Source organism: Parasteatoda tepidariorum, chromosome 5 (assembly GCF_043381705.1).
Source record: "Parasteatoda tepidariorum isolate YZ-2023 chromosome 5, CAS_Ptep_4.0, whole genome shotgun sequence".
Lineage (NCBI taxonomy): Eukaryota > Metazoa > Arthropoda > Arachnida > Araneae > Theridiidae > Parasteatoda > Parasteatoda tepidariorum.
The window spans coordinates 75,765,180-75,787,926 of record NC_092208.1 but is presented as its reverse complement, the minus strand read 5'-3'; the positions used below and the strand labels follow the sequence as shown (position 1 = coordinate 75,787,926).

At 29.7% G+C, this 22,747-nt stretch overlaps 1 protein-coding gene across 1 annotated transcript; it reads left to right on the top strand.

Annotated features, from left to right (window-relative positions):
* The first annotated feature begins 14,328 nt into the window (after nucleotides 1–14,328).
* On the top strand, nucleotides 14,329–21,330 carry LOC107450290 (NADH dehydrogenase (ubiquinone) PDSW subunit). Its single transcript, XM_016066052.3, has 5 exons — nucleotides 14,329–14,462; nucleotides 16,601–16,726; nucleotides 17,421–17,556; nucleotides 18,541–18,680; nucleotides 21,107–21,330. The coding sequence occupies exons 2-5, from the start codon at nucleotides 16,603–16,605 to the stop codon at nucleotides 21,208–21,210; spliced, it is 504 nt and encodes a 167-aa protein (XP_015921538.1). The 5' UTR covers nucleotides 14,329–14,462; nucleotides 16,601–16,602; the 3' UTR covers nucleotides 21,211–21,330.
* The last annotated feature ends 1,417 nt before the right edge of the window (nucleotides 21,331–22,747 follow it).

The window sequence follows — 22,747 nt, the reverse complement described above, 5'->3', positions numbered from 1 at the left end:
TTGAGATTAAAGAAGAGATTGGAGATACGTTTATGGTGTATGAATCGCAGTTGTTGCAAATTCAAAGGAGAAAAGATTTCTAAATATTTGAAAAGATTCTCTCTTTGTAGATATATCTATTCCTTTCGTTTGATGAGGGCTGCGTAATTGGTAGGCTGCTTTTTTACACTAATGAGTAAAGGTGCCATGGTGCAATTAAAAAATTCATATTCATAGAATTTTTCTTGGTAGAACGGAAGTAGAAACGAAATGCCTTACCACCAGGAAATGCCTTGGTGGTATTATTAAGAGGGGTGAACATAAATGAATCAATAAAAAAGAAAATGAGATCAGATGTCAGATCCATCCAGTGATAGCGGTAGATAGCTGATTTAAAACGAACATTTCAATGTAAAGTGGAAATTTCTATCACTTTCTAACTCTCCCCTGGGTCTGAAATTGTGTAGAGAGTTTAGTTTCGTGCTTGTGAATACAATTCCTATGCTACCTACAATTTTTAAACTAACTCGTGTAACAGATTTAAGAAGAAAAAAAGCTTACTATATCTCGGAATCATTTAAACGCAAAAAAATCCCACTTTTCCTCTAACACCATTGAAACTGTACATTAACATTTATGAAATTTCTAGTAAATATTACTGAATTGAGAGTTATGAAGTTCAAAGTGATTGTACTGCCATCTATTTATTAGAGATCAAATTATTACTTATTGATAAACTAGAAATAAACAACCATAAATCAGAAAGTTACTATTATTCAACAGCGGCAAATTGGTGCGTGGCAGAAAAGCTAAGAGGAAGGGTTCATTTTTTCATAAGCATATTTCTTTCATGAGCATATTTCTTTTGATGTAAATTTTAAACTGGCTTATCATTTCTATTTTTTGGTTCACTACGAGAGGAAAATCTTTAAATAAGTGAGATCTTTTTGCATATTTTTTTTTCTACCTAACACCAAATAAGGTGTATATATTCGCTTAGCTGATTCACCCTTTCTCTTTCGCTCCGACTTCTTTCCCTAAATCACTGGAATAAATTCTACCAGTTCGCTTAACTCTCACTTTGGGCAAGCCAACTCGTGAGGGGTGATCTACACTAGTTTTTACACCTCTGAACGAGTTGCAGGTCACTATACGCTAATACATAAAGGACATCCTTAATTATTTGTGGATATCGATGTATTTAAACAACTCTCAAAAGTCTAATACTCTCAACTATGGAGATGCTTAAACTGACGTCACATCACTTACCTGCTTACTGAAAATTAATCAATGATAAATCCATAACTGGTAGCAACGGATTTAAATACATTTCACTTTAATAGAAAATAATGTAAACAACTAATTGCTTACTGTAATCGATTGAATGTTAATAGTCAAATGATTTAGTTCAGTTTTTTCCTCAAACTATTCTAATCTATTCTCCTTTATTTTAATAAAGCACAGTTACAAAATTACTAACTATAAGGAAATTCGATCATTTTTTTCTGAACTGTTAACAAACTTAGAAAATATTACGAACGAAATACAACGAAAATATTTCAAAATTTATACTTGTGAGTTAAGGTACTGTTTGACAACTAAGTATTTGCAATTCAAGAAGAAGTGAAGTGATTATGCCTCATGTGATTTAAATCAGATTTAATTGTGTACTTGCACTTCAAGAAGACGACCTTCCATACCCACACTTGGCCTATGACGTCAATGCCAGCTAATTTTTGTCAGTAAAATGGCGCATGAAAGTTTAGCTAAGTTTCTCTACATAAGTTAGAATGTTAATTAATGATAAGTTAAATAAATGCAGGGACGTATCGCACGCCGAATTAGTTGAAATATAACTCTTTCTCGTTTTCTTATTTTACCTAACTTAGATTTATTATTTGTTTATGTATTTTATTGTAACTGTGAAATATTTTTGCTTTGTGTACCTGGCAACTTAAATGCATAATAAGTTTGTTTATATTCCACATGACTTCCTGCCTTTGTGTTCAGTCGCTGAGTAAATATATAATCAAAGAATTGAAATCTTTGAGATAGAATCTTTCTGAAAGAATTTAGAATGTGTTACTTAAAAGAATTGATACTTGACGGGCTTGACTTACTCGAAATAGACTGGAAAGAAGAGTTCCTATGCGTAAACAAATGCCTCGTTTCAACAACCAATCAGGATCGAAATACCCACACTACGTCATTTCCAGGTATCCCATTGGATACCTGCAAAGTGATGTCACTTGTGTGTCAAATCTGATTGGCTTCTGACTCAAAAAAATACCACGAGCTATCTTCAGTGACATCAATTACAAGTATGCAATTACGAGATGAGCCCTCGACCTCGCGAAAAACAATCTGACAGAGAGGTTATCTCGTGTTCTCGAGACAATACAACCTGTTTCCTGAGCCTATTTTAAAAATGAAATATAGGAACATGAATTTTTGAGATTATGTGCATTTCACATATATCTATTAAATGCAATATAGAAATTTAAATTAATTCAAGCAAATTCTGATTCACAATAATAACCAAGCACACTTAGCTGAAATAAGCCCTTCTTAGAAAAATAAACAATTCAGTTTTCTAAGTTTCAGTACATCACACTTTTATATTCAACCACTATGTAATTATAATTTATAATTGACAAGGAAACATTACAAATATGTATTATAATAAGAAATGCGTCTTTCCCTAACTGGTTGCATCGACTTTTCATGCTACTGATTAATTATCGGACCAATTAATTATTAATTAAGAGAAAACTGAACATGAAGTAACTCTTGTTCCAGCTCGCGTAAATGTACTAATCGCTCGCGTATGCCGAGGTAGTCTCAAACACAATTGACACCTAAAAATGAACATAGAGCTCGAAGAACACATTTCTACACTCATATAAAAAAGCGCCTTTTTCAACAAAAAAAAGAAATGGGGATGTGTCGTGCGGTCATCCTCTACTGACAGATCATTAAGGGCCATTTACATTGCATGCGCCACACGCACCTCCGATCATCGTGCACGGAAAATGAGAATTTGATGGGTGAAATATTTTTTTCGGTGAAAAAGTCACTCAGATTCTCCTTGTCTTTGGTCGACAATCGGTGGTGCGTGATCCTTATTGAGCGAGAACGGCCCCTAAACTACCGCGTTTATAATAGTCTATTCTTAGCCAGTGGAGGATAAGTAAAGAAGCATCATGCTCGATGACCACACGACACTCCATTTAAAGTTATAGACACTGTTGAAATTATGAGCATAGAAATATGATCTTGAGGCCTTATGCCCACTTTGTTAGGGATTCAGATTCATTTTGATATAATTTTAATGGGCGAAAGCGTTGCTACATGTTGAGGATTTTCTAGAATGAGCAGATTCACCACGTGTATTGGCCAGCTAGATCTCCAGACCTGAATCCAATATTGATTGTTCAGGACTATCTCGACAGCTGATATAATAGTTGATATAAGAGTTGCTCCGGATCGGGTCTGCGATCATCATCATTTCTGTGTCAGATGAATTCAGTGGCAGCAAGAGAATTAATTGCCGCCAGATAGAGACACATTCCTTAATAGAACACATTTTCTTAGATTTCACACATGTTTCCAAAGCATATTCTCCATTAAACTGTGATGCACCGTTCTCTCTAAGAACGAACTTTTCTATTAAGTTTGCTTTTTATTGCTGTGAATCATGTTTATGTTCGAATTTATGAAAATTTCTGTGTTTCTTTCAAAAATAAAAATTGAAATGACCCTTTCTATCAAATCTTCTGTTTTCTAGTTAGTAATCTTGTGAGCGTAATGTGTTCTTACTTGTGTGTAGTTTAACCTCTTTTAATTCGCATGCAATCAAACTATACATTTATTTTAATCAGTGAAAGTTTTCCGGCAATTATGACTCCTTTAAGGAGACTAAAATCAACAAGAAAATATTAGCTGTGATTTTTGCAAGCGTATGTAAAACAACAAATTAGTCAGATCATATTACAACTACCACAAACAATACAGTTGTAAAATAGTTTAAGACTGTATTTTTGTCTCCTCAAATTAAATTTATAGGCAATTTGCTAAATTTAACATTCTCATAAAAACAAACTAAAAATATGTTTCAACTTTACACAACTATAGTTTCATTTATTTTCCAAAAGTATTTTTTAACAAATTCAAAAAGGGGAACAAAAAACACAATTAAAAGACATTTCGATAGGAACATACGACCATTTTTGTGGCACCATTCAATGAAATCTTATCATCTTTAAGCCTTAAAATATAGATCAATATGAACCCCAGAATTTATTACTGATAAAAAGCTCGAATCAAAATAATAATGAGTCCCATTTTTGAAATTGTTCATATGAAAGTTTTAAGGTAATAACATCACGATTCCTATAAAGGTGATAAGATGTTACTAATTAAGTGCTACAGAAATATCGTAAATTCATGAAAAATCTGCCTGAAAACAATACTAAAGAACAGTTTGATGCCACTTTTGGCGAAAGTATGGTTCGTCATCCCATTATCTTAAGCTCTTCAAATCACTTCAAGCATCATTTTTATAAAATATAATACATTTAAACAATTTTTTATAAATGCATTTTTATTTATAAAATTTTTACAAATACTTTTTAAGAATATTAATGCAATGCAATGTGTGTAAAATTTATAAACTTACTTTGACATACCTTTAAAAATTGTGAAAGTAAATTTGCCTGCACTTCAACTTAAAGAGACTCAATCTAAAAATATGTATTAACATGCACGTAGTAAAAACATCAATATTGTGTCAGTGTTTTTGAAAGGAAAAAAAAGAACATTTATTGTAAAGAAAGCTTGTGAAAAAGTAGACTTGTTCAGAACAAATTGGCACAACAGTAACACAACTAAAATTTCAAAACAAACCTGACAAAAAAACACTACTGATCTGAGAAATTATCTTTTTTTTCTATCCCACACACAAGGCGCTTGAAGCAAAAAACTGATAAATAAAAATAAATAAATAAATATTTAGAACAACAGAACATTTTTTACTTAATCCAAAACGCTACAGCTGTATTTGAAGCATCTTCTATGGTGGCGAAGAATAATACCTTAAAAAATAAAGAAATCCGGAAGGAAAAATGTTTTTCCTGGAAGGCTATTGAAAAATACGATCTCTATTGAATAAAAGAAGTGAGATTTTAACATCTAGATTTCTTTAGAGTGAAATATAGCGATATAGACCTTTTTGCTAGAGCTATAGAATAATATTTGAATAGTTTTTAAAAGAGACTGGACAGTAACAGCATCAAAAAGGTGGGGATGAAAAAAAGATGAAAAGTCTAACCTGTCAATTTCTGAAGACAGAATGGACTTTCTATTTTTCTTCTCAAAACCAGTTGCTTCTTTTTCTTTTTTGCCATTTTGTCTAAAAATTTTCTTTCTTTAAACAATTTTTTTTTTTTTACTAAACGAATATTTCATCTTTCCCGCTGGTTTTGTTATTTATATCCTTTAAGGATGTTCTTTGGAGTTTTTTAATATAGAAAATAGAAAAGCCACTGTTTACATGCCTTAACAAAGATATGATTTTAAACAATCACTATCAAGCTAAGAAAATTTCCTAGGTTTTAAAATTTACAAATAACTTTAATAGCTGGAGAAAAAAATTTTTAATTTCATTAAAAAAAATCGCAAATAAGGCGAGATTTTTCTTCCGACATGACTATTATTAAAATCAATTAATAACCATTAATTTTTGCATATTTTTATGAGCCTAAACAATGTTGTGAAGCAACTTCGGAAGTGTTAAAAAAAATAGTCACAAAAGATTTTCATTTCAGCTCTTTTATTGAACTTGATTGCAACTGTCAGTATACAGGTTTGCTAATCGCCTTAATTTAATCTGTTGTAACATTTTAACTCCAGTGATCCAAGGAGAGCTAGCAACGTAACAAAACAAAAATATTCGTCCATGTTACATAACATATCAAATTTCGACAGTAAGAAGCGTGTTCTAGTTGCCTAGACAACAAAGGAATAATAACAATCACATTTATTCATTTTACTTAATTGATATTTTAATGTTGTGAACAGACCTTTTTTTTTCTTTTTTAGGTATGTTTGGGACGCCTTTTTGAATGAAAAAAATGTGCGTCACTTGTTTTGTACGTACAACGTGTTAGACCATACTAAGTATAAATATTAATCATCATCAGCATCTTGGGAATGACAAAGTGAATTTTGATGTTGTAAAGAATGGTATTAAGCCTTTGAGGTTATTCAATGGATGGTTAACTGAATGTAAGCAATAACAAGTTTCCTAGAACAGGAAGAAATTTAGAAAACTTCCAGTGTATACCTCCGTTTGCGTTATGCTTGCGAGGAGATGTGTGACCTTGTGAACTCAATCCAGAAGACAAGGGAACTCCTAGATAAGCATTGGGACAAACTAGCCTTCATGAAGGACTTTTATCTGGAGAGGAAGACAATGAAAACCTTCCAGGGTTAAAAAGACGGAAAAGGACTCTAACCCATGATCCGTCTACCAATAAGGATATTTTACATCAGCATTGTTGTCGGTGCGAGCCGGCTGCCGAATTCGTATCGAGCAGCCATCGCTGGGATTCGAACCAGGTTCACCTCATTGGGAGATGAACGCTTTATCCCCTGAGACTATAAAATAGTTTGTAACCGTTGTTAAACAGCTGACTCAACTTTTTGGGTTTACGACTACTAATGTTCAACTTCGTAGCCTTGTAATTTTGAATTCAATCCAGAAGACAAGGAAACTCATGGATCAAGTATTGGGAGAAATTTGCTGTCGTGGACGACTTTTTGATGGAAGTAACCCGCATTTAAGTTACATGGAGAGAAAAACCACGAAAACCTCCCATGGTTAGCCTGACGGAATGTAGCGTGCTAACCGGTGATCGTGTTTTCGAGCGTATTTACAGCAAATTTGGAGTATTCGATTCAGAATTTAGGATTTGTACATGGTGCATACACTCATACATACATATAAACATTCTGCTTTATTTACGTAGATTTAACTAAAATGTTTAAGTTAAATTTATTTAACGATTTAAAGTAAATTTACAAATAGCATAGTATGAATTAAAGTAAATTTATGAATTGCACATATATTATCCTTTTTACTTTATTTCCCATTTACTTTTTTTTTAAAGTTTTGAATTAAATTTAAAGTAATTATCAAAGAAATTTGTCGAAACTAAACTTTTTCATCCATAACACTGAGGAACAAGGTTTTTGTTGCATTAATGCAAACACTTCATCTTGGCTAATACAAATGAGGGAAATTCAATTCTAAAATTTACTTTGGTCCTAAAGCTACAGATTTTTTTAATGACATTTTTAGTCCATCTTTTGCCTCAATGTACAAATTTAAAACGTTAACGTTGTGTATGACAAAGAGTAGCATAAATGTTACGATAAACTTCAAGGGAAGTTAGAGCACATCATCAAAATTAAAATTGCATCCCCGAAAATGTCGCCCTACGCAGCTAGGGATGCTTCCCTATTTTGACCTGTCCAGAAGCAGACGAAGAAACAATTCATTATAGAGAAGCCCCCCTATCGACGTATGACAATATTTCTGACCCTAGGTTCCTATGCAGTTTTAATCCTGATGTGTGCCCTAACTCCCCTAGAAGTTTGTCACAACATTTACGAGATCATTTGTTAGAAATAACGTTTTAAAACTTGTTGTTGACAAAAAATAAACTAAAATTGTCATTTGTCTAAACTATTATTTCCAGGAATATATAATTGCAAACTTAACATAAAAAATAAAAAAAAATATGTATACTAATGATTTGGTCAATACTTGAATTTTATAATTTTATTATTCAATTTAACATAGAATGCTCTGAAACTATATTGTGTGCTTGTAAAATCAAATCTAACTTATTACGTTTAGTACAACATTACACGTTTATTATTTTTTACTAAAAAAGAAATGAATCTATCAAAATCCCACAGAAACATTCATGAAAAATAAATTTATCCTATAATTAGCTTAAACCATAAGTCATAGCTCCATTCACATAGAAAAGCTAGTAAAATAAATGATTCAATATGCAAAGCAAGGGAGTAAAAAAAAACTAGCAGCCGCGCATAAACCGAGGTTCAGTTTTCAATTATAAACTTTTAACATGGAATTTTTATTGTTCTCTTTCGCCAAAAACGATTTAGAAAATCGATAGGTATCACGTGTTTTACGGGTATTATTCTCCTCTTATGTAAAACGAGCAACAATAAAATTTCTCGAAGTTAAAGAAGAGGGAAAAGAAGTTTTCTGACTTTAACTAACAGCTGTTGCAACATTTAACAACTAATATGTGGTTTGGTGCCGAAATGGGGTCTAATCGATAGTATACTATCCATATTTTAGAAATAGAATAATGGTAAAACTAAAACCATTATTCTTAGTTCACTTTAATTCTCCGAACTTTTTTAAAGAACATTTTTGACTGGGGTATTAAAAATGTTATTGATTAGCAATTCTGATGGCCTATCATTTAATTGTAGTTTTATTTTTATCAATAAAGTTCTTTTCCTTCCTTAATCGGTGGTAAATTTTAGTTCATTGTAATATTCTTTAAAGTTTTCCTTAAGCTGCTTTGTACTTCATCTAAGAATTTTATTTTATTTGAAGGCATTAGGTAGTTAAAAATGAAAAATTCTTTGTTCTCTGATTCCTCATTTGTTTAAAAAAAATTTAGTGGGATTCTTTATTAGGATTTTATTGAAAATTGAGCGTCTTTTTGAAGTATTATACGGACAAAAAAATTTACAGCATTTTGACATTTAATATTTACAATTTTTCAAAAAAATTATTATAATATTTAATTTGCGTTGTTCTGATATTTCAAATCGATCCACTCAATATCAGCCTGAAAATACTGTAAAATTTAATTTACTGAACACTAACGTGAGAAAGATTAAGCTTTTTACCTACCTTTGTCAAAAGTCTCTTAACTAGGGTCGCATTCATTTCATCGACAATCACTTCATCGACACACCATTTCATCGACACCACTTCATCGACAGGCCGTTTCATCGGGTCGCATTCATTTCATCGACAATCACTTCATCGACACACCATTTCATCGACACCACTTCATCGACAAGGTCATTTCGTCGACAGGCCGTTTCCTCGACAGGGCAGTTTCGTCGACAGGCCATTTCGTCGACAGGATCATTTCGTCGACAAGTCATTTCGTCGACAGGGTCATTTCGTCGACAGGGTCATTTCGTCGACAGGGTCATTTCATCGACAGGGTCGTATCTTCACCTAGGTTATTATATCGACAGGGTAGTTTTGTCAGCAGGGTCATTTCGTCGACTGGGTCATTTTGTCGACAGGGTCATTTCATCAACATGATCGTTTCATCGACAGGGTCATTTCATCGACTAATCATTTCGTCGACAGGCNCTTCATGTGTTTCTTAAATCAACATTCAGGATTGATATAGATTTTATAATTTTCTGATAAAAATATTGTAATTTGAAACATAAAAATTTAAGAAATTTTATGAAGTGTTATGACTACACCAGCAAGACAACTCAATGAGAAAAATTAGTTTTTTTTTATTTATTTATTTTAGATTACTTTTTTTATTTATCGAAATTATGTTTTTCATGCTGTTACTATTGCCGCTGCCATCAAGCCTACTTGAAATAAATCCTATTTCTAAGACAGAGAGATCGTTATTTGTTTTTTCCAGTGTCGCCATCTATGATCAGGAATGCGACTTCAGTCGTATTCCTTCAGTCATACACACGTCACAGCTCGTTTTATAGGGAGGACCCGTACAAAATTAAGATTAGAACGCCAGTTTCAGTATCGTCCGTGGGTTTAAAATGTCTCCCGCCAGCACGGGTTACAGCTGTTAAAATATGAAACTATATGTGTAATAAAATAACAAATTTCAAACAAAACAGATATATCAGATGGGTTAGGCCGTTCCCTGCTGCAAAAACTAAGGTGGTGGTATTAAAATTTAGCTACCACAAGCAACTAGACAAAATATGTTTTTATTTCTTCGGTATCAGTGGAGATTGATATTTATTCCTTTTGTTTAGATCAGGGGTTTCCAACTGGCAACCCGGGCCGTGAAGCCTTTTTTTGCGGCCCACGAACTAAAATATATTAGTTGTCATTTTTTTTCGGAAAATTTTTGTAAAAAATCTATATGAATTTAAAATACGTTTCTTGTTAATAGAAAGGTAATTTCTTCGTTTCAGTGAAATTTAACATACCAACGGTGCAAAAAAATTTATTTCTTCCGGTTTTGCATCCAAGAAAATACTTATTCGAATACAAAAATAATCGTGAATGTTGCTCTTTTTTATTTCCTTTTTTTATATTTTGTGAGTATAATTCAGCGTGTGTGTATCAGAAATTTTCTCTAAGAAATTCTCCGATTTAACTTTTTGAAACCACTCATTTTGGACGAAAATACTTACACACACATTTGTAAATTTTAAATGTCAATATATATTCTCTGGTGATTTCAGCAGACAAACCTCAATATTCTCATTGAACATTTTGTGTGCTACTATGTAAGTTTTAATACCAACCAAAGTTTTATATATTAACAAATAGATATCTGTTGCACATTAATTGTTTAATACATAGGTGCACATTAAAGTTATTGTAGCCCGAATTTTTTTATTTATTTAATATTTCTGAAAATATTATTAGTAACAATTTAGTATTTTTAAAAATGTACTTCTTTTTTTAATTTGTAATTCAATACTTTTGTTTTGTACAACGTGGTAATAAGACTCTGACAGTAATATTTAATGTTCCTTCAAGCACAAAAGAGTCCTACATAAAATTTTGATGAAGTTGCGGCCCGCCAATTGATTTGTGGTTTTAATTGTGGCCCCCGGCCTCATGTAAGTTGGAAACCCCTGGTTTAGATAATAAACTTATGAACTGAAAATTCTCAAAAAATTGCTACTAGCATTACTTTTTCCATTTGAATTTTGCATTTTAAGCCATTGAATGCTGGTTTTTTTCTCAAATAAAAAAAAAATTTACATTTTTCTAAACACTTTTTAAATATCACTTTAAAAGAACATTGAAAAGAGAAGAGCTCGGAGAAAGTGTCTTAAAAATCTTCAAATTTATTTACTTAAATATTAACATCGAGTCCCCTAATTAAAATAATCCAAAAAAAAAGATAATGTGATTACATTCTGAGCATGTTATCTTCCAAAACACCGGAGGGAAAATGTGTATTTTTTTCTGACCTTTCGGGATTATATAAATGAATTTCTTAGAGAAAAATCGAAAAACAAATTTTGAAATTTAAAACTTAATAAAAAAATTTTAATGAAAAGGAAAAAAACTAAGATCTATTTCATTGTCGGACATTAAACACTATGTAAATGGCAACAAAATTTTTTCCATAATTGTGCTACGAAGTCATTTTTGCTTTCTTAAATTCAAAAATAATAATAATAATAATAACAATACGATTATAATTAATACGATATTAATACTTAAAACAATTACGATTAATTTTCCCCTTATAATAAAAAGCCGGAAAAAGACCAAATTTAGCAATTTAATAACTCTAAAGCTAATTCAAAATTCAAACAAAGTTAGACGTATGTTACACCCATTTAACTACATAAGTGCATAATTACAAAAAATCAAAAAACTCGACTCCTAATAGTTTTCCTTGAACTGAATTGCGCGAAACAAATAATTAAATAAATAAAAAATAAACAAATTTTAAATAAAAATAACTCAATAACTTATGTTCGCTACAATAACATTTTCAAATGATATGTGTCCGTCACACTTTTTTTTAAATATGCAAATTTTCCCATATATTCTCATTCTATAGTCTATGCGTTTTGTTTGGAGAGGAAGAAACACAAACAAATTTAAATCAATGGCGAAAAATTTTTAAAACAGTGGCGGCTAGAACGACAGTAACCTTTTTTTTATGATACAGAAAGATTATTAATTGTTCATTAATAAAATTATATTTTTCGCTCTTTTAGAATTGACATTATTTAAGAGTTTATAATTTTTTGATAATTAATCTTTAGTATAATATTTTGTTAATTCTTACTTTCTCTGTTTTCTTCATTTGTTTATTTAATTGGTCTCAGCATTTTAAACTTTTTGATGAATCTATTTACTAATATTATTTTAGCTTTTTTACACTTGATTTTAATAATTATCAATCTTCGATCATTATAGGCTCCTAATTTGTTTCAGGATGTTATAGATGGCAATAAATAATTTTTGATGTGTACCACAACAAGAATTATGTAATTGTAAAGTTCAATTTTTCTCAAGGTTGTCTACCATATTAATTGTTTGGGCCAATAAATGAATACCTACATAGTTCTATTGGGCCACTAAATTTTTATTGCTGGTGTGAACCCTAGGATGCGTTAATATCAGTTTTAGAGCATAAACTTGAATATGGCAGCTTTTGCCTCAAAAAACAAGGAAATTTTAACACCTAAGGCTCCTATACTATATCTATATTCTAATTCAAGGGTCTAGTCTCACCAGTCGTGACAACCAATTAAAGCGTTATCAGATTAACCCAAGCTTCAATGAATTGATGAATTTTTAATTTATTCACATTGTGGTGAGAATCACATCGACCATGTCAACCTTCATCTATGAAAAGGTACCCCACCATAGAATCGAGTTAACGTGTCTTATATACTAGTGAATTGGAATAATATTTTTGTAGTGGTAGATACGCTACAGTACTCCCCCACCAGAATTATATCTGCGATAGAATTCGATGAATGGATACCACTAGTTGATTCATTGCTATTTTTTGTGAAAAGCCGGGAGAGCCGTTCTTTGTCGTATCTTTGTATCACCTTTGACTATCACCGTACTTTGGAATGCTGATCATGAGAGCTGTATTAAGTTCACTGTCGTGGTCGCACCTTTGTTGCCTTTAGCAGTCGAGTGTATACGTTGTGTGTGAGAGAGACTGAGAAGCAACAGTGCGAGGAGGTGGATAATGTCGCAGTTACAAGTAGCAAGTCAACTGTTCAATGTGGAACATCCATCGAAGTAGGCGTGTTCAAATCGAAGAGGGCGTTGTCAAGATAGGCATGTTCACATCACGTCCGAAGGTCATCAATGTGGGGAGAGTCACATCGACCATGTCAACCTTCATCTATGAAAAGGTATCCCACCATGGAATCGAGTTAACATGTCTTATATACTAGTGAATTGGAATTACATTTTTGTAGTGATAGATACACTACTATATCATATATTTATGCATTCATATGTGCTTAGTACAAAGATAGCTTTTTAACCATTGTAAATTACAAGGTAAATATTGAAACAAAATTTTAACTAGAGGAACCAAGAAATTCGGTCGAGAAAATGCACTTCCATAATAAAGCAATCTGTATTATCTTTATACGAGGTAGGGCCGGGATAGCCTGACTGGTAGGGCATTGGGTCTATGTTTGAGAGGTCTGAGTTAGATCCCCGCCGGCCGAAGACTCCCCGTGTACAAAATGGTGACTGATGCACACTAAATCTGTCGGGGTCACAAAATCCATTTTACATAACAAATACCTCTGGAGGTACTGGTTCGGAGATTTAGTGTGTTCTGGTTTAGGATACTGTTCTGGTTTAGGAATAACGATGTACGGATGAATGGTGTGTGAATATGTCCTACCTCTAAAACGAGATGGAACGTTATCTCCAGATCATCCTCAGGGATGTTCCTTAGAAAGTCGCCAATAGCCCATAGGGCAGCTCAAGTGCAAGTAATTAAAAGTACCGAACCGCATCCTTTATATGAGGTATTTCACAATTTAAAACTATAGATCTAAAATATTATTTTAAGCGATAAAAACTATCACGATGTTAGTGGCTAATTTTATTGTCTAAAATAGGTGGGCCAATTTTTATCCTGCCCAGCATTCTTGAAGGAGCAGTCTCACTGCGTGCAATTCGCGTATGAGATCGTACATCAGTGCGATTTGCACATGTGAGAGCAGCTTGTGGTACATTTAATTTCTTAACATTCTGGTTTCTAAACATTTCTTAAAAGGGACAAAAGAAGGGCTGAAAGTGCACCTTCTGGGTGGCATCTGCAAGTTTCAGAGACAGTTCTCAACGCACGTGATTCTTGCACGTCCCGATCGTTTTTGAGAGAAAAAAGAGGGCAAAGCTTTGAGAGAAAATCAGTTTCTTATTTTTTCTTGATGGCCATCGGAATTGTGTAAATTGTTTGCAGTAAGAATGACCCTTCAAGTTTCTAAGTATTCAGCTGATACCTCTCGGCTACAGACTACAGTTCCTTGAAATTTTTAACTTGTAAACGGACAAATATAGTCAGCCAAAAGCTGTTGTGTTCAAACATCTGATCCAAACAAAAGTCCTTATAGTCTGTTTTCTAGTTTTGGATGCTTTTAAAAATATTAATAATTTAATATTTAACTTATAAATACATAGGAATCAGGTAATAGAAAAGTTTTTAATTGTATGCACTTCAATTCCACCTTGTAGTGCTTTTGACACTAATTATTTATAAATAGTTTTCTTGCTCTAAACTAATGTTTACGTTTTCATGTGCAAGGTCAAAAAGTATGCTGTAATATAATCAGGCTTTATACAGAATTTGACTGAGGAAATAAGAAAAAATACTCGTCTAAGTGAATTAGATATATATTTTAGACAATTTAAAATCTTTCTCGACATTATAATGTAAAAACAATAACTGTGTATTTAATGTATGTAGATTGTTCTCTATCAGTTGAAAATTGTAACATTAGATTATTCTTATTAATTTACTCCTAATTTAAATCCATTGTTTGAAAATAAACTACGCAAATGCTGAATTATTAGTTTATTGAACTTATTAAAACCCTCGGAAATTTTTCTAAGCACTACACCTTAATCTTTTACTTTTAGCGTTTCTAAACCTTTTCTTTCTTAATACTGTTTTGTGTGTATTTACAAAGTGTAGGGGAAGATTTCTTTCAGTAATATTCTCTAAGTTTTATCTTACAAGCCCAATAGGGGTCCAAAGGAATAACTCATACCCACCCATTTGTTAACCAACTTAAACATTATTCTTTTCCTTTTTTTTTTTTAATTTTTGCAAATTTAAAATCCCTTTGAGATCTTGACAATTTCAGTTGGCGCAAACAGATATGGAAATATCTCTGAAAATAGCTTTGTATTATAACTTTTTTTTTTAAAATTAGTTCACAACAAAAATGTGTTTTACAAAAAATCACTTTTATTGTTTAGAAGATGTTTTTTTTTTTTTGAGAAAATTTTTATCAAAAAACTTCTGAGTTTAAGAAAACAAACCTGGTTGGGGGTTTGATTGGGTTTTTTCAGATATTACCTAGATTAAGATTTCTGATATTACCTAGATATATTAAAAGAAAATTTTCATAGGAAAATTTCTTCTTTGACCCCAATAGTATGCTTTTATTTCTAGTCAAAGAAATGTACTGTTTCCTGCTTTATTTATTTGTTCTTAAATATTTAAGTTATAGTTTTTTTTTTTGTTAAAATAATGTCTTTTGCATGAAAACTAACTAGACATAACTACTGTTTGTTTAACAATTTTCTTAATAGTTTTTTCAGTTGCTTTTTAAACTATGTATTTACAATCAGTTTTGTTTTGATCATCAAAATAATTAAACAATCATGTAAACTTTTATTAAATAAAATTTTATTATGTAAAAATAGCTAACGTTAATTGCATATTATTCAGTATTTTATCATGGTTCAAAAGTTAATGGATTTTTATATTTAAATTATTATTTTGTAGCATTAAAATATAACTACTTTCAAAATATTTTAATCCATCCATTTGAATATTTTCTGAAACAAAATTAATCTTCTGAAAAGAATTAAAAAATTTATATTTTTAATATTTTATTTAGATATTTATGTATGCTTATTTTATTTTTATTTGAAAGCTGAATTTATTAAGGAGATAAAAGAAAAAGTTATTCCAGCCTGTGCTCTGCACCTGTTCAATTCGAAACAAATAACATTAAGAAAGCTCAAATTATTGTCCAAAAAAGTGGTTTTTCTTAATAATAAGCAAGAAAAATCATTGTATTAATTCTAAGTTATATACATATTTATCTAAATGCATTACGTTTTGAAGGTAGGGTTATGCATATTTGTGTATTAATATTTATAAGACAAATAAAAAATAATTGATGTAAGGGCAGATTTGGATTATGTTTATAAAAAAAAAAACATTTGGATCTGGGTTCTTACGGGTTTGTGGGTGGGGCAAAAATGCTGTTAAAATGGCAACTTTATTAAAATCAACAAGATCTATCTTTACAGTTAATGGCAACAAACTCTAAATTATTAAAAATATTCAAAAAGATAAATTTCTAACATATTTTGATTTTCTGCCGTCTTATATGTAGTTTTAATATTTTTATTTAATAATTTATCTTTTGGCAACAAATTAAAATTCTAAATGTGTAAACATTTTGAAGTTAATTTACTGAAATGTTATTTACAATCTTAAAAATTTGCTATTTCTTTTATTTATTATATGTAATTCTTGTTTAAATTAGCATATGTTTAAAATGCCTTTTTCTTTTATGCAATACACAGAAATGAAGGATGAACTGCCAGGAAGACCTTTCTTTAATGGTCCATCCCAGGAAACAAGAAACACACTCATTAATTTTATGGGATATGTATATAGTTTGATTGATAGACCTTGTATTTGGTTTAGAGGTAATGCTATTGTTTTGCTTGATTGTAATTTTATGATTCAAAATACTAATTGAAAGTGCACAAAAAAAAGCACACTGATAACATTCCATCAAATTTTCTTGTACTAAGATGGTTCGAAGTTCCTGCATTAAAAATGTAATGTGTGCAAATTTAACACAAAAAAGTTTTTTTTTCTTTGCTGCAAATATTAATTTAATAAAGAGAACTGTCAAAAACTTTAATCTCTTAATGTTCTCGCATATTTCTTCACATCTCTGATCTGAAATTATTTAATCGAATCCAAAACTTTTTGCACTCAATAATAAAAGATAATTTCGCATTAAAAATAATTAAGAATGTTTATTTATTATTTTTTTAATTAATTTTAAAAAGATTGAAAAAAATTTATTAAAAAGTTTGAAAATTCTTAAATTCTGTGCAATCATTAATAATGTTTGTATAGTTCTCGAGAAGTGAAAAGTTTTAAATTATTTAACTTTTGTATTCAACTATTCAGTCAATGTTCACATTAATAGATAAGTGCTTTTGTCAATGCAGCTGTAGCAATGAGTGTACTACATTACTAAAAATGGAAGTAATGTTTAATAATGAGGTGATCAAACTAATATTTGTGGTGTAAATTATGTGTGAAATATATGTAAGTTACTTTTTATTTATAAATGTAGGTAATATTTTTTTTTCTTTCTTTATGCAGAGAAAGTTGTATTGCCCAATCAAAAAGTTTACCCATACTACCACAGAAAATATAACAGAGTTCCAACTATTGATGAATGCTATGAAAATGATATTTCTTGCATTTATGAAGCTCAAGAGCAGTTTAAGCGAGACAAGTATGTTCAACTGTGAATTATCATTTTTAAATTATGATTTACTATATTTGTTGTTCATAATTAAAATTATGATGATTTCAGTTAATTATAGGCAATTTTAAACATTCCACTTCAATATTGCTGTTACATGGTGACAGTTATATACAGAAAATACTTTTAGCATATTTCCTATTGAAGCAATGAAAAACTTTGAAAAAATTACATAATGGTATTACACACCATTATCTGAAATCGACTGGATTTCGGCAACTCTGGAAATTAGATTTTTTCCCATAATAGGTCTTTAAGGTAAACAAACATAACATGCATTATTCAGTAAAAAAAAATAATAATCTGTGATAATTGATGACAATGTCATACAACAATGTATTCAATATGATAAAATCACTTACAGAATGTATATTGTATGTAAGAACAATTTTGAACCAGTTTTTTGTCGTATTATGATTCAATTACAAATAAAGTTGAAGTTTATCTTTTTAATTTGGTTTATCTTTTCATTTTAAGTTGGCAGTATGCCTTACTAAATGGCAAGATTTGAGTGTCAAGGAGGAATTCAATATGTGTTTAAATTTATTATTAATGCTTGATGTAAGGGTGAAAATTAAAATAACTTTTATTATTGAAACTTTTATAAAAACTTTTATTGCTAAAATTTGAATTCTTTATTTAAAATTCAGCTAATTTAATGACAATATGCTAGTATTTTAATACCTTGTATTTTCAAACATGTAAAAAGTTTCAAAAGCTTTTAATTTTCCTTGTTTGTGTTGATTTTCCAATTTTGTAAACTCAACCGCTTAATAAAAGTAAATGTCCTAATAATGAATGTTATTCAAATAGGTGACAGACACTGTATGTTTAAATGAAAGTGTAAAGGAAAAACATATCCATAGTTTTATTATATTGTGTCATTTTAAAGTTTAAAATGAAACTTATATGAAAATGTACTCTTCTGTAAAATAAATGTAATATTCTTTTTAGAAATCTAGATGCAAGCATACTTAATCTTCTTAACAGAAGAAGAACAGAATGTGTCAGATATGAGGGTCATGAAAGACATGAGCGTTGCAAGAAAATGTTTGATGATTTTGAGGAAGCATCTCTTAATTATTTCATTAAATGTAAGTTTTAAAAGAAAAAATAATTAATACCTAGTTTTTGTTAGCATTAAACTTAATGAAAATTAACTTTTTCCTAATTATCAGTACAGTTAAAAGTCTTATTTAAAAATTACCTGATTTAGACTAAAAAATGTATCGGACCATATTTTAAAGTTAGTAATTTTAAATAGTAATATAACTATCACATTTTGCCATATCTTATTAAAATAAAAACTTTTAAGTTTTAATTCTAAAAAAATCAATTTTGCTATAAAAGCAGTTTGAGTAAATTAGCCTTTAAGTTTATATTTTGCTATTTTTTATTTATTTTTATTCCTACTACTATTTGCATGAAGGTAAAACTTACAAAATATGGGAGTATATTGATTTGAACAACTCTTTTAAAAGGAGAGTTTATTTTTAACGAATTTCGTAACTAACATTTAGTTTCTTTTCAAATTATTTACAACTCAAATGTGTACTAAGAATTATAATAATCAATTATTTTTAGTGAAAATAAATTATTTATTAATTATACCAATGCTATCAATTTATATATTTTTGCAACAAAAACTTTTTTTTGATAATTGAAGTGTTATTTTGGGTAACATGCCTGTTGTAGAATTAGTTAGAGCAGACTCAATAAAACTTTGTTAAAAGTGCAACATTCAAAGCCTAAATCTTACTTGAAATTATAATTAGAAACAAATATTTTAATAATGATTTTTTATTTATTATTGAATTATTAATAATAATATAATAAATAAATAAATTTTTAATGATACCAAATCTAAATCTAGCAATTTCCTTGCTTTTGCAATAAAAATTGATTTTTTGAATCGATTATAGTACAATTTTGCATTACATACCAGTTTTAGAATAGATTGAAGCAGACTTGACAAAACTTGGTTAAAAGTGCAAAATTTAAATCTTAAAGGAATTAAAGATCAAGGGGAAGAACAGTTTTTGTCTATTTATCATGAAAATGACTATTGAATCGCCATCTGTTGCATTTTGAGGATTACTAATTAGTAACGTGGAAAATTTATTTTTCCTGTGAAGATGGGCTGTGCGGAGAAAACCGATTCTTGTTCACGAGTAGACGAGAAAAACAAAGAAAAGTATCATGATGATATATAAGAGAACTGGAGTAATAGTTTGAAAATATTGATTGAGAAGAAATTTTAAGGGGGAAAAGCTTTTGTTCAATTCAATTTTTGAAATTTTTATAGGATGTAATTGAATACTTATGACATTCATGTATATTTTTATTTTTGCGATTTTAATCGTTTAATTGCTTCTGAAAACTCTCAAACCTTGATAAATAATTTTTTCAGCTTTCATAGACATAAATCATTTTCCCCCCTTGATCTTCAATTGTTATTAGAAATTGATATATTTAATACTGTATAAATAGTTTTTGATGATACCAATGATAAATCTAGCTATTTCCTTACTTTTGCAACAAAAAATTATTTTTTTTAAAACAATTGTGTAATTTTAGGGCCTGTCTAAAAGTTGATTAAATCAGACTTGTCAAAATTTAGTTAAAGTTCATCTTAAAGGAAGATAGGAGGAATCGAAACATATTTTTTACAATTTTGGTGTGCTGTACATTATGATAAAAAACCACTTACTTTACTGGCAATTGTACATCCCAGCATACCATAGAATTCTTTTTCTATTTACAATGGATGTCCGAACAAAACTCTTAAAATTTTAATTCAAAATTAAATTTAAAAAAATTTATATTCACATTTTTTCTATGTGTGTTACAAGACTGTATAGATATTATATTAATTGACACAGTCTATTCTATTTTGTACCCTTAAACTCCACATTGAACTGAGTTTAATCTAATGTAAGAGACAACACACCTTAGAAGTGTATGAGTGAAATGGATTTTTGAAAGATGTCCTCCTATGTTAACTTTACTAGCTTTGTTGCATATTTAAAATTTTCAATCCCGGTGTGTTCTTGACAGAGTCACTATAATACAGTGTCTATTATCCTTTGGTCATCTTAAGCTCATAAAAAAGTAATCGGAATTATTAAAATGTGTAGGCCAAGGAAACGAAAATTTGCAATTGATGCTGCAAACTCAAAATATGCAATGAACAGCATTTCATTGTGTGTTTGTTGCATGATCCATCATTTCTTCCTTATGATTAAGCATATAATGTCAGTTTGAAAAAAAAAAATTTTTTTGAATTTTTGACATGGTAATTTGTGTTCGGATTAGTTAACACTACAATAGTAAATCTTGTTTAAATTAGTTAATGAGAGTGATTTTTGTTAATAAACAAAATCTACACTTTTTATTCTTGATTTTCAGATTTGAAGAAAAAAAAAAGCACATTTCTGTATTTATTATACATATTTTGTATTTTGTTTTATCTAATTTATTTTTTATTAAAAAAAAATCACTTATCTCTTTGTTCCTTCAGATGGTGATCTTGGTGCTTTTCCCCATGTTAAATATGCATACATGAAACAAAAACACAGAATGATTTATGAAAGAAGGAAAGAAGCTGGAACATGGAATCCATAATTTTGATTTTACAAAAACTGTACTCAACTTCTAGTTGAAAAAATACAATGCAGCAGTTTTGTTTGTTAAATTTAGTAGATTTTTTTTTTGTATTGTACTTTAATAAAGTTATTAAGCTTATATTTTTCTGATTTTAGTCTGTAGAATGTTATATTGTTTATGGAATTAAATCTTGTAAAAATCAGTCGGTGAATCTAGTATATAATGAACATTAATAAACAAGTCTGTAGCTCCAAAAGTGGGCAAAATGTCAATGTCTTCTGGTAATCATGAATACAAATAATCATAATTTACTTTTTCAATTGTAAATGTAGCTACAACTAATACTGTACTAAAATCACAGGTAACAATGATCTTGATTAATTATATTATCTCTGAATTATTAATAACTGTAATTCAGGGGTTATTCCAAGCTTTTTGTAAAAGGTCTATTTTCATGAAATCAAAAGGGATCTATTTAATTTGTTAATTGCGTAAAAATTAAGGTCCTGATTTTTTTTAATTTTTTAAAAAATTACAAAAATTTAGAAGCTCAAACTTTCTGTGAAAAGTCTATTCATAATTTTTTGAGTAATTGAAAATAAGATTTCTTTTTATGAGAAAAGAAACAACAAAAAATCTTTCAAAGCGTTTTTGTTTTAAACTAAATTTGTAATCAGTAATTTTTTTTTTTTTGAAGGAACCGTTTTTTACAATTAAAAATTTGTAAATGGTCCGTTTTAACAATAACTATTTTGTAAATAATTCTTTCTCGTGAAAAAATTTTTTTCGAAGAATCAATTAACGTTTTTTAATTTTTCCAAAAATTACCCCTGTGATTGCAATATTCTTATATAGTTATTTTACTCATATTTCACCAAATTCTTTATGCTTCATCATTAAAATAGGTGCAAAGGAGGAGGCATACCATAACTTAGAAATAATAATGGTCTATAACTTCAAAATCATTTGATTGTCTAGAAATTGTGTAAATTTAATGATAATGCAAATATTACTATTGATTCTACAATTTTTTTAATAACACAATGGAGTACAGAATTGCAATTATGCGATAAAATAAAAATATTTCACTAACCTTAACCCTTTGTAACTCAACAACTCTGATTTAAGAAATATTTACGCGAATGTTAGAATGCATCATATTAAGCGTGTAAAAACTAATGAAAAAATTAAGACCTTAAAATTAAAAATTTATTGCTAAAAAGCATTTGTTGAACATCTCCAATATCGTGAAAAATAGCACAAAAATTCCAATATATTTAAAACTTTATGTGAAAAATTTTGAAATTGTTGTTTTTATGGTAACAAGGTCTCACACCACATTTTTCAATCCCTCCTTAGCCAAATATACAATCAAGGGGATTGTTGTAAAAAAAATTTTATATCCTGCAATTATGTCGTGGAACAATTCTTACTAAATGCATTATAATATTGGCAGCTGCACCAAGACTTGGTTCCCCCGAGTTTGCAATAATTTCTTTACCTGAATTAAGTTCGATTTTATAGGTAAATCCACCTCATTATAGGATTGAATTTT

Bases quoted from the DNA above. Each gene is read 5' to 3' on its own strand.
- LOC107450290 (XM_016066052.3), top strand. From the start codon at position 16,603: ATGAAGGATGAACTGCCAGGAAGACCTTTCTTTAATGGTCCATCCCAG. The intron at 16,727-17,420 runs GTAATGCTATTG...TTCTTTATGCAG, and splicing joins ACCTTGTATTTGGTTTAGAG to AGAAAGTTGTATTGCCCAAT. The intron at 17,557-18,540 runs GTATGTTCAACT...TATTCTTTTTAG, and splicing joins GAGCAGTTTAAGCGAGACAA to AAATCTAGATGCAAGCATAC.